The 13,164-nt window shown below is 45.9% G+C and overlaps 1 protein-coding gene across 3 annotated transcripts in view; it reads left to right on the forward strand.

The window, feature by feature from the left end:
* The window catches only part of PDE6C (phosphodiesterase 6C), a 52,681-nt gene that overhangs the window by 16,192 nt on the left and 23,325 nt on the right, over positions 1–13,164 (forward strand). For all 3 annotated transcript variants that reach the window (XM_070780495.1, XM_070780493.1, XM_070780494.1), the window contains 4 exons: positions 1,375–1,422; positions 6,055–6,204; positions 6,782–6,925; positions 8,065–8,133. In XM_070780495.1, coding sequence (XP_070636596.1) covers positions 1,375–1,422; positions 6,055–6,204; positions 6,782–6,925; positions 8,065–8,133 — 411 coding nt within the window. The remainder of the gene's footprint in view (positions 1–1,374; positions 1,423–6,054; positions 6,205–6,781; positions 6,926–8,064; positions 8,134–13,164) is intronic.

Below are 13,164 nucleotides of genomic sequence, written 5' to 3' on the forward strand. Positions count from 1 at the left end.
TAGTACCATAGAGGGAGAAGCTGGCTCCTACCTTCCATTTTCAGGAGTTTGGTGAGCAACTTGTTAATCCCAGGTCAGTTTGAAATCCCCCATGGTGGGTGTATTTACACCATGGAAATTGGCGAATGATGCCAATTAGGGCTCCCCACTCCCAACACCAGGAGAGGTGATTCCAACAGCACCCTCACTGGAGAGCTCAGTTCTCCTCTTATCCCATGAATTTAAAAAAATCACTTAATGTCTTTGGGCTTCTGTTTCCCACCTGTGGAAAGAAAAGCTTAAACAATTATTAAACTGCCTTCTAACTTTAAAATGCTATGATTTAAAGTATCTAATTTTGTGAGAAGAAAGATGCTGTCTTTTATTAAGACCCATTTGTGGATTTGACCTGATAGAAGGATAATTCAAAATGAACAAAAATGGAATGACTCCTTGTCCTTATGGATGTGACCAATCGTCTCTGAATTTAGTACTTAAAGCCATGTCTCATAGTGAATATTTACTCTGGTGTACCTAAAAGGCTGTCTGGTTTTTTCCTCCAGCCCTTAACCACCTTCTTCCAACCTGGATCCCACATCAGAAAAGAAAAAAAAAAAAAAAGGAAAGAAAATAGAGTCTTCCCAGAATTGCTGCCACACCTGCCAGGCCTTTCTGCTTTAGCTTCCTCCTCTTCTTGGTCTGAGCAGCTAGCTGCTTTGAATTTGGAAGTAGATTCCTTAGAGGCAGGAAGAGTAGGGAGGAGCAAAGATGGGGCTAAACGTCATCCAATGTCTTAGCAGAAGAAAAGCCAACAGTTACCCACCCAGGTCCTCTGGCTCTTTAATCAATCGCAATTGGTCAGAGGCCAGAGGAGGACTTCAGGCAAGGCTTTATTGGCACTCCAGTTGCGGGCAGGAGGGAGCAAAAACAAGAAACAGGTTGCTCCCTGGGTGGGGCGAGCTGGTGCCTTAATTGCGGTGAGGTTAGGGGCGGGTTGGTGGGTTGGGCCAGAGGGTCCGCCCACCCCCTTGGCGGTGCTGTGTGCCGAGGTCAGTGCTTTTGCTCCCCACACCTCAGAAATGGCCATTGGCTTGTGACGTTTTTTGTATCTTACTGTTTACATTTTGCCCCAACTGGGAGTGCATGCAGTTATTTTTAGTCCCTTAGAGTTTCTCTGTATTCTGTTGCTGGAGGAGACGTTTTCTCAGACGTAAGCACTCTGGTTAAGGGCTGGTGCCCATCTGTCTCAACTTCAGTGTGTTGTTAGCTCAGTTGGTCTCGCCAGGCCCAGAGTGAATAATGTGCTTGCGAGCGCTGGAGGCCTAGGGAGGAATCCCTTGCTCCCACGTCCTTTCTCCTTCTGGTCTGTGTCTAATGGCTCTGTTTGCTTTCCAGATCTGCAACATGCTGAACGCCCCGGCGGATGAATACTTCACGTTTCAGGTAACTGACCTTTGCCACCACCCCCACCCCGGCCAGTGCAGGGAGCAGGGGCGGCACTGCCCCCCACTCCCACCCCCAGAGTCCTCCGGGTGCTCAGGGGTGACCAGGAAGCACGCACAGGGCTTATGTCCTGCTCACCCTGGCTGGCCACCACGTAGCAGGTTCTTCAGGCAAAAAAGAAGGGGGAGAAGAGAAAGGAGGGTGAGACAGGAGGTAGGGTGTTTGTCACTCTGGCATTGGCGGGTGGGGTGGGTTAGGGGGCCAAAGGGGTGGCAGGAGGGACTGTCACTTCTCCGTTCTCTCCCATCCCTGGTCGTCTAGTGGTCTGGGCACAGCACAGGTGCTCAGTAAATGGTCTCCGCCTGAGTGATTGGCTGAAAACATCGTACCACCTGGATTCAGCCCTCTACAGGTTTCTCACACCCTTTCTGGCGGCTTATCACCACCGTTAGGAGGAAAAGAAGCTTCCTGTTGGGTTCTTGGGGGCTCCCCATGCTGTCAGACGTTTGGTTTTAATTTTTCCGCCTCCAACATCCAGAGATGCCCATCCCTACCTGTCCCCTCTCTCACTCCCTCCCCACCTGACCACTGGGACAACCTGGCTTTTGGCCCCACAGCCTCTCCTTTTCTTTTAGCCCCTGCTGTTCTGTGTCCTGTTTTAACAAGCGTGTCCGGTTGGAGACCTGTCTAGTTGGGAATAGAGACAGCTTTCCCAGTGGGGATCACTAGCGGCTGTCTTCCTATCTACACAGACTCGCCCACAGAGCCCCCTCTCTGCCCACACCAGGGTGAAGGCGACCTGGGGTGGGGGGCAGAGGCTGAGGGGTGTTTCCTCAGCAGCAAAAGTGTCCAGGCAGGAAGAACCTGTGGCCACTTGCTCAGTTTCAGGGCAGGTTTCCCTCTGTTCTCCCCGCTCATCCTTCTGCTTGATGACATGGAACATGCAGACACCATACTCAGGCCACCATGCCGTTGTGAAAGAGTTAGCAGGGCTGAAGAGGATTCCTAGGACCCATGGTGCTGGTTGGAGGAGTCTGGCGCCTCCCAGGAGCTGGCCTGTGTTAGTATCCCAGGGCCAGGAAGTGGAGCCTCCACCCTAACAGTGGATTTCTGAGCCCAGCAGCCATTGGACGGTCATCCTTCCCACAATCAGAGGCCTGAGAAGTGTGTTTTCACAGGCACTCCATTGATGTTTTTTGTGGGAGCTGGGAGATTCCTATGGGCTGGAGGTTTACCCTAGGTGAGTGCCCAGCCTCCTCTGAACCATCAGAGCCCTTGTTCTGGCTCCTTCCTCCTGGCAGTCCAAGGCCTGAGTGTGACCACACTGTGCCCAGCCCTGGCCCCTCTGTTTATGGTAATTGCATGCCAGGAAAGGGTGCACAGGCAGGAAGAAGGGGACATGGACTCCTTAAGGTGTCTGAACCTTAAGCAGTCATTGTCTGGACAGGGAGGGCAGTAGAACCAAGCTGCATTCTGAGGTGTGAGGGCCTGTGCTTTCTGGGGGCTTCGTGTGGCTTCCATGGGAGCAGCCATACAAGGGCTCTGATGGTTCAGAGGAAGTTGAGCACTCACCTGGGGTAAACCTCCAGCCCATAGGAATCTCCCAGTTCCCCAAGAAACATCAGTGGAGTGCCCATGAAAACATGCTTCTTGGGACTCTGACTGTGGGAAGGATGACCGTCCAATGTCTGCTGGGCTCAGAAATCCACTGCTAGGGCGGAGGCTCCACTTCCAGGCCCTGGGATACTAACATAGGCCAGTTCCTGGGAGGCGCCAGACTCCTCCAACCAGCACCATGGGTCCTAGGAATCCCCTTCAGCCCTGCAAACTATTTTAGAACTGCACTGTGGCTGGAGACACTCCCACCCAGCCCTCCATCCATCCAGCCCTCCATCCTTGGACTGAGGTCAGGACTGCATCTTGGGGTGCTCTCAGCCTCCCTCTCCATTTCCCCTTTTTGCATCATCCCAAAGATCAGACTCAGGAAAGGGCGCCCCTTCTCCCCAAGCCTCCACCGTACCCGGCCTCCCCTTCTCTCTCCATCTGCTCACACCCACCTCCATCCTCACTGGTCCCTCTTGCACCTGAGAAGTGTAATGGAAAAACCAATGATTCAAAGTGAACTATGGTTGGAGCAAACCTGAAAAGGCAGTGGTTCTCAAACTATGTTCCTTGGTGGCATGATGTATTAGCTTCCTGTTGCTGCCATAACAATGACTACTCAGTGACTTAAAGTGACACAACTGAGTTATCTTACAGTTCTGGAGTCAGAGGTCTAATATGGGTCACACTGGGCAAAATTCAAGGTATTGGCAGGACTGACTTCCTTTCTAAAGGATCTGGGGGAGAACCTGCCTCCTTGTCTTTCCCAGGGGCTAGAGGCAGCCTTGGCTTGTGGTGCCTTCCGCTTTCAAAACTAGCATCGCATTGGCCTGACCTTGCCCCTGATGTTGTATGTCCTTCTCTGATTTTTGACCCTGACTCTTTTCTACTTGTAAGGATCCTTGTGATTACATTGTGTCTACCTGGAAAATCCAGGATAATTTCCCTATTTTAAGATCAGCTGACTAATAATCTTAACTCCATCTGCTGGTTTAATACTCCTTCCACATAAAGTAACTTGTTCACAGATTCCAGGCATTGGCAAGTAGACATCTTTGAGGTGTTCCTTGAAGTGAAGTAGGGACTTCTTCCTTTCATATCAATTAAAGTGATCCCAATTCACAGAAGAAAAAGTATATAGAATATTCTCAGTCTTAAGTTTTTGTCCTACTTTTCTTAAGTGTTAAGTTCCTCCTATCACTTTTCTGTGAACAAGCTCCAATTTAATAGCAAAACACATGAACGTGAACAGGTAATGAATACGGACTGAAAAACAGAGGCAGTAAAACGTATTTTTGAAGCTTTTAAAAATATATGTACACCCAGGTACTTATGAGTGTGAGGTTATTTTGCACACAGGTAACAACACTTTCTGTTATTGATTTTGTCTCTGATCTGTGTGAGGGTATAAGTATATAAATGTTTCATAGTGTTTTCCCAAACTGAAAATTTTGAGAACGACTGTGCACTACTTTTTCCCCCCAGAGCTTCGACCATTAGGAAGCATGAATTGAGGCTTGGTTTCTTTGCTTCTCATTCCAAGCATAAAGAATTGGAGAAGGAAATGGCAACCCACTCCAGTACTCTTGTCTGGAGAATCCTAGGGACAGAGGAGCCTGGTGGGCTGCCATCTACGGGGTCGCACAGAGTTGGACACGACTGAAGCAACTTAGCAGCAGCAACAGCATAAAGAGGAGCTCTTCAACTAACAAGCAGTTGTTTATTGAGCATCCCTTATATGCCCAGCACTGTCCCATTACTTAGGTAGAATTCAACAGTTTATGGAACTGCTCTTTGGTTAGAAAATAGCCTCAGAGACAAAAGCCAACAGTTCAAAGCATTTGGAAAGTACCTAAGTTGTGTGATCCAGGCTAAAAGTGCTGATGGAATTCTGAAAAAGGAAAGTTCCATGTGGGTGAAAAGCTAGAGAAGCCTCCCTGGGAGAGGCGAGACTTAACCTCCATCTCTGAGGATGAGTAAACAAGCTGAGAGCAGGCAGAAGGAGGAGCAGTGTGGTGTGTTGGGGACTTGGCTGTCTTTGCAATGGCTTTCAAACTTCTGAGGACTTCAGAATCACCTGGGAAGCTTATTTAAGACACACTCCCGGAGATTTATGAAACTGGCTAAAAAAGAAAGATCTGTTGCCCTTGATTCTTGGCAGACACTTTGAGAAGCACTCCTGAACTTCTGTGTGTGCATCCCCTAACAAACTTATCTCGAGGTTGGGGACTGTGACTTCTTCATCTCTGCACCTCAGCAGCTAACCCAGGTCCTGAAACATCATGGGACTTGACAGACATTTACTAAATGGAACCACACCACAGGACAAAGGACGATCTTGGTGGATCAGTCAGGAAAACAGAAACCACATTAGGTGTTTCAACAGTTTAAGGAATTAGCTAGATAGGTATTGGAGGACAGAAAAAGTGAACAGGGAGCACTGAGGTAATAGAGGTAAATGCTTCCCATCCTAGGGCTGGGAAGGGGATTGAAGAGAAGAGGGTAGGGTTGTCACAATACAGACACTTGGTCCTAGGATACTGAGTCAAATGTACAAGAGTGCTTTTATGACTGCATGGTTCTAGCCACGTTCTGTCACAGCATAGGAATTGTGCATCGAACACCCCCAAATTATTCTTTATCTAAATTGAAAGCAACCTAAGTGGGGATAGCAAGGGGATGGCTATAATGGGGTAGTGCAAGTGGATTAATTCTTGGATTAATTCTCTCAATTCCAGGGACGTTGTACATAGCTACATATATGATGAATTTGCATAAAAACAGCCCTCCACACCCCACACACGCACAAACACATACAAATCTGGTTAAACCTGGTGAAGCTCCATGGGTCATACCAATCTGTGCTGCCTGGTTTTGCTAGTGTACCATAGTGGCACAAGGTGATACTGGGAAGAAAACTGGGTGAAGGGCACATGGATTCTCTGTACATTTCTCTTGCCACATCCTGTGAATATACAGTAATTTCAAACTAAAAAGCTGAAAAATAACCTGTGTCTTTTTTGTTTGTAGAAAGGACCTGTAGATGAAACTGGCTGGGTCATTAAAAATGTCTTGTCCCTGCCTATTGTCAACAAAAAGGAAGACATCGTGGGCGTAGCTACATTTTACAACAGGAAGGATGGAAAGCCTTTTGATGAATATGATGAGCACATCGCTGAGGTGAGTGCAATTATAAAATAATGGAGGGAGATGAAATTCATGAATAGAGGACGCATAATTGTTGTTCTGGAAAGATGTTTCCAAAGTGTAATTAAGATGTGAGTCACACACGCTTGCCATCAATATGTCGTTATTGTGTCATTTGTTTCCTGATCTCCATAAAACTGCACTGTTTTCTACCAAAGTGTGAATGTTTGACTTAATCAAAATTCTTTCCAGTACTAGGAAATTGGGGGAAAGGTTTCTCTCTCTTTTTCTCCCCACTCCCTTTTTCCCCCTCTCCTCCTTGCTGTCACCCCCAGCCCTCTCTGGTTCAAGTCATTCTTTATCTGATTGGATTTGGGTCATCCTCTCCTCTAATAAAGTATCCATGGTGCATGAAGCACTTCGAAAACGAGGGCTTAGCCAATTTTATTGTCTGGTGCTGACTATTAGTATTTTTTTCTTGGATTAAAACAAGAAACTGGGTTTTTGATGGGGGAAGAGCCATTGCTGGATAGGAAAGCATGCAGACTGTTGCCTCCAAATCAATTTTCCTTTAATTTTAGAGAATTGAATCACATTTTATCAATTTCAGACTCTCACACAGTTTCTTGGATGGTCTCTCTTAAATACTGACACCTATGAGAAAATGAATAAGCTGGAGAACAGAAAGGACATAGCCCAGGAAATGCTCATGAACCACACCAAGGCTACACCTGATGAGATCAAGTCTATTTTGGTAAGTGAGGAATTCAGTCCTACGGAGATTAGATGCTGTGTAACCATGGCTTCTGGATTTCACCGGAGTACCCAGAGGTCTGACAGCGGAAAATAAGTTCAGTCCTGGGCTGAGGAAGGGGAGACAGAGGAGGGGTCAGGGAGAATTTGGGTGGTTCATAGTACACAGACCCTTACTGAATGTCCAGACTGCTTGGTTGGAACAGCTTTTTGTTTAAAATAGCTCTGTAGAAGCTGGAATAGTTAGGTCTAGATTGGACTGTTAGCACAGAAAAAAATATTTCCATGGAGGGAACCGTCAGCTGTTGGCCATGTAATACTCTATAACAATCGTAACCTCTCAGTTGTATATGACAATAAGCATCTATTTCTCATGCATTTATGGGTTGACCAGGATTCAACTGATTTTGGTTGGGCTGTGAGCTGTGCATCTGGTTGGCTCTCTGCATCTGTCATCCTTGATCATCATACCTACCTGGTAGATGTTCTTCTCATGATGATGACAAGTGGCAGACCGCAAGCCCAGCTGTGCAAGCTCATTTCAAGTCTTCCCTCATATCACATTCACTAAAATTTTCAGTGTACAAACATGACCAAATCAACATCATGGATGATTGGGGAGCCAGTAGGTATTTGCCAGAAGTGTTCTAATCACCACCAAATGAAGGGGAAATATCACACACCCATGATCTCTATTCCTTTATTTCCCTAGCTTTCAGAGAATGTGTGATATAGTTTTCCTGGGGTGTTTTGTTTGTTTTTGCTGGGTGGTTTGAGATGTAAAAGAAATTTGAGAATTTGATATGTTGAAGATGAAAATGTCTGGGGAAATACAGGGAAATTGCTATAAACTAATAGAAAAACAGACGTAAGCCACTCATTTTTCTCGCCTACGTGTGAACTATCAATGTCTCCTTCCTCTCTCTCTTTGAGACAGCTGCTGTTACATTTTGGAGGATAAGAAAGAGTAATTGTGTTTTAGAGAAAATTCTACATAATCCAGTGCTATAGACCTTTGTATGGCACTTTGTCATGGGACTCATTAGAGCATGCTTTATTTTAACTGATTTTAAGAGTAAAGGAATCACATAGAAATCAACTTTATAGGAATTTCACACTTCCTTTGCTTTTACATTTTAGAAATTTAAAGAGAAGTTAAATATAGATGTAATTGAAGACTGTGAAGAAAAACAGCTTGTCACAATTTTGGTAAGTGTTTTACTTCTATCCTTAATGCCTTTTAAATAAAATATGGTTCCCTGCTTTTCTTCCTCTTTGTCCCCCACAGTGCAATCCACAAAGGTAAATTAGAGTCACAGCTAATCTAGACCACTGCACAAGAGAGTTCAGGCACAGACTCTGGGGGATAGCATGGCCTGGTTTATCTGAATAGCTTTGGATTACACCATGGCCACCCTTGAAGATGTGGCAGAGTTACAGACAGACCCTTACAGGCACCGTTGTCATTTCTGCCATCTCTAGCTTCTCTTCTGGATCCTGGAGGAATTATTTCTTTCCTATTGTTGCCATTGGGTCACGCCTATTATGTCTAGTTGAAATAACTTCTCTTCCAGTCACTAATCCTGTATTTTGTATCTACTATTTAAACTCACCCAAATTTTCTTCAGTCAACTGTTAAACCCATGAGGTAAGTTTTTAATTTCAGAGCTTCTCTTGTTCAGTTCTAGGATGTATATTTAACTTTTTTTTTTTTTAAGATTTCAACTCTATGCTGAAACTTTGTCATTTTATCGACTTTCTCTCTCTTTTCGTCGATCTTCTTAAATTTATTCATCGTAGTGATTTTAAATTCTCAATACCTGAATCACCTATATGTCTGATTCTACTGTCTATATTTACTCTTGAGTTTTACTCATTTGATCATTTTAAGGCATACTTCATAATTTTTTCATTGAGACCCAGACATTGTGGATAAAAGCTTGGAGGGGCTCTGGGTGATGTTATCTTTCTCTTCAGAGGGTTGATTTTCTTCTGGCCAGTGAGGGAGCTGGTTTTAGAGTTCATCAGGGATGGTCTATCTGAGGTTTGCCCTTCCTACTCGGGTAGAATCTTTATTTCTAGAGGGTGGCCCTTCTGGGGTCCCAACTAAAAGCCTGGGATATTTACCAAGGCCCCTAGACCTTTGACTTTCAGAGGCTTGAATACAATCTGTCTGAAATTGAAGTAACGTCACATTTGTTTGCCTCCCTAACTACCCTGTCCTGTTTTCCACTGCCCCTTTCTGATCTGCGTTCTTTTTTTCTGAGCTAAGATATACTGAGTATCTCACCTCCCCATCCCCATCTTTCATGAGCTCTGTCTCCCCGTCCTGGCCCTTGGCTGTACCACCACAGAGCCAGTGGCCTTTGACCTCTATGTTTTGACGCCTTGCATATTTTCATGTTACCTGAGGCTCTTCCTCCTCCTCTCACTCTCTTTGACTTAACTGGTGAGCACTTCCCTCTCACATGTAGTCCAGAAAATGACCCTTCCTTCTGCTCATTTGCCCCCAACAAAACTCATCTTCTTTGTAAAACAAAGCTTTAATTGATATTCATGACATGTTAGAAATTTTCTAGTTCTCTGTTTAGAGGAGGGAAGGGCCTTATGATGGAAAAGCAATAAAATGGACAAAGAATCAGTAGCTTTACAACAAAATGGCTTGTTTTGAATATAAGATATGCTCTAAAGCTCATCCTAAATCATTGCTGCATGTAACTTAAACAAACACAGATTTCAGAGGGGTTATCTGAAACTATCTTGGCATAATTTCCAAGTGGCATAAATATATATATGCATCTTTGCAACCCCATGGACTATACAGTCCATGGAATTCTCCAGGCCAGAATATTGGAGTGGGTAGCCTTTCCCTTCTCCAAGGGTTCTTCCCAACCCAGGGATCAAAACCAGGTCTCTCGCATTGCAGGCAGATTCTTTACCAGCTGAGCCACAAGGGAAGCCCAAGAATACTGGAGTGGGTAGCCTATCCCTTCTCCAGCAGATCCTCCCAACCCAGGAATTGAACTGGGGTCTCCTGCATTGCAGGCAGATTCTTTACCAGCTGAGCTATCAGGGAAGCCCAACTTAAGAAACAAACATGTGTTTCAGAGGGGTACTCTGAAACTATCTTGGCATAATTTCCAAGAGGCATAAATATATATGCATCTTCACTTACCATGATTTTCTCCAGGGATACGCTTTAATTCTTGGTTCAGGGAAGGCGTGGCCCTCTTTTATAGGTGTAACAGCAGGTGCGTGGGGCTGTGCTGGTAAGGACTGAGGAAGCAGCACTGCAACTTGGGCAGAGGAAGTGGGGAAGGTTGTCCCCCTTCCTCCCCCTGCTTCCTGGGACATTTCAGGTCACTCACAGATGCCCTGTAGCTCCTGTTTACCAGACCATAGAAGATGTAGAGAGAATATCCCAGAGAAGTACCTCATTCACTCCTCCTTGAGTTTTTTTTTAATTCATTCACTAATTATTGAGATGCACTATGATACAAGAAACTGTTAAGTCCCAAGGGTGAAAGATAATGTGGTCTGGTTCTTACCTGGCTCAAGAAACCCCTTGTTTATTAGATGAAAAATACAAGCAATGACACTGCCTTGAATGGACGGGTTCATAGGGCGTGAGCATCAAGGGCCCTGGGGAGGCCGAGGGCCTGACTCTCCTCACAGAAGGTGGTGGAGAATGAGATGAAGGCCATGACGTGTAGGCCTGAAGGGGACGCGGGAGCTGGGTGGGCAGAGAGTGATGATGCGGGCTTGGAGATGAGAAGGGAAAGCAGGACAGTCCAGGCCAGGGTAGGGGGACACAGCTGGTGTGGCCAGAGCCCCAGCGAGTGGAGGAGGGGAGCAGCCTGTGAGGCCTGGCAGGGAGGTGGGTAAGACCACACATGGCAGCCTGGTGCACTGGCACCTAGGAAGTGACCTGATCAGATGGTCAGGGTCTCTGGAGCAGAGGGAGCGAGCTAGCCTGGATGCAGGAGGCCAGTGGGGCCATGTTACAGTCACATACAGTTACAGAGAGGGTGACTTCTCTCAATCTCTCATGCTCACCGCCTCTCATTCTCAATCTCAGCTGTGGGTTCCATCAAAGAGGAGAAAACCAGCCTTTGGTGCTAGAGTTCCTACTTCTCAGACCAAGCAAAAGCCTTTATTTCTATCAAGCTCTCTGTATCACTGTTGAATGACTGCTGTTCTTCAAAACCTGTGATTTCTGTATTATAGTATTATTACAATGGTTTGCCTATGTCTGCAAATTGGGCCTGGGAGTCATAATTCTGAGAACTTCTTACTTTGTTTCTTGCTAAAAATGCACACTTACACGTTAGTGTGACTGACCCTGTAATGCTTCAAAAAATGTTTTCACATTTGATCTTTACATAATACTCTGAGAACAGCAGGGCAGAGGTGACTTCCAGCAGGGAGGTTCTGTGGCATGGGGCACCCCTCACTGCACCCCACAGTTCTTGGTCTGATTCTTACATGTGCTTATTTTCCATTTCTCCCCACAAGAATGTGCATTTCAGGGAGTAGTGACATTGTTTTATCCATAATGCCTACAACACAAATAGGAACCAATAAATGTCTGTTGGATAATTAAAAATGAACAAAAGGAAAAAAGAGCTCCCATGGGCAAGGAATCTGGGAGGTTCTGGACAGAGAGAAAGTGATGAGAAGAAGGAACAGTGGAGGACACGAGAGGCCCTGTGAGGAAGGAGCTTTGGGAAGTGCCACTAGGGGCTTCCCTTGTGGCTCAGCTGGTAAAGAATCTGCCTGCAATGTGGGAGACCTGAGTTCAATCCCTGGGTTGGGAAGATCCCCTCAAGAAGGGAAAGGCTACCTACTCCAGTATTCTGGCCTGGAAAATTCTGGGCTCACTGAGTCAGACATGACTGAGCGACTTTCACTTTCCCTAGGGGTCGTGTGACGAATCCCCTCTAATTGTCTTTGACACATGAAAATAAAATTGGTACTGCTTTTTCATTAAAACAACAAAGACAAAAATGTTACTATTGTTATCCGCATTTCACAGATAAGAACACTGATGTAGCTAACCCCAACCCAGAACTGAACACTAGTTTCCTGGCTCAAAACCATTGCTTTGCAGGAGAGAGGTCTCTGCCCAAAGTGACCATCTAAGAGTGGCCTTGGGGAGAAGGGGTTCTTCTTCCTTGGAGAATCAGGAAGACCCTACAAAGAAGGGCAAGGGTGTGAGGGCCAGCTCTGACTTGGGGGTTAGGTGAACAGATACCATAATTGTATTTAAAAGAGCCATATAGCATTTGGTGTTGAAATTTGTGCAAATAGAACATGAATCATCCTCTGGACCAAGCCTGAGCTTTCTGAGGGATGTGACCTTAGCACAGTATTGAGGGTTTACTACGGGCTCAGTGAACACCCACGGAACTGAACTGCTCCTGCACGTCCGTCTGCTGGGCCACACAGCAGACTGTGTGCTTTCTTTCTTTCTTCTTTCCTCGCCTGCTTCTTTCTTCTTGTGGGGTTGTCTCCACCCTGCCGTCTGTCACATCAGCTGAATACACACCCCTCCAGAATCTCACCTTTCACTATCTGTATTTTTAACCACTTCAGTAAGTGAAGTCCTTAAAGGCAAGACCCACATTTTTGTTTCCCAAGCCATGTCCATGTGACTAGTTCAACTGTTTTTTCATCTGGTCCTAAATCCTGACAAGGGGTGGGTTAAATGAGATGTCTGCGTGTGTTCCAGGACACTGGGGGCATTCATTCATTCATTCAATGAACATTAACCAAGCACCTCTGTGGGACAAGCCCTCAGGTTCTTTTACCGCAGCAGGTAACACACCATGATCCCATCCTTAGGGAACCCACAGACTAGTGGGAAAGCATCACTGAACAGGTAAAGAAAATACGATAGAACTGAATCAAGCCATCATTTACTGTTTACTAAATATTTCTAGAAGAGGGAAAAAGAGAAGTTAATCCCATGGACGGAGGAGCCTGGTGGGCTGCAGTCCATGGGGTCGCGAAGAGTCGGACACGACTGAGCAACTTCACTTTCACTTTTCACTTTTCACTTTCATGCATTGGAGAAGGAAATGGCAACCCACTCCAGTGTTCTTGCCTGGAGAATCCCAGGGACGGGGGAGCCTGGTGGGCTGCTGTCTATGGGGTCGTGCAGAGTCGGACACGACTGAAGTGACTTAGCAGCAGCAGCAGAGTATTGAAAATGGGTTAGGCTGCTGTAATTCAACATTT

This window comes from Bos indicus, chromosome 26, assembly GCF_029378745.1.
Source record: "Bos indicus isolate NIAB-ARS_2022 breed Sahiwal x Tharparkar chromosome 26, NIAB-ARS_B.indTharparkar_mat_pri_1.0, whole genome shotgun sequence".
In the NCBI taxonomy this organism is placed as follows: domain Eukaryota; kingdom Metazoa; phylum Chordata; class Mammalia; order Artiodactyla; family Bovidae; genus Bos; species Bos indicus.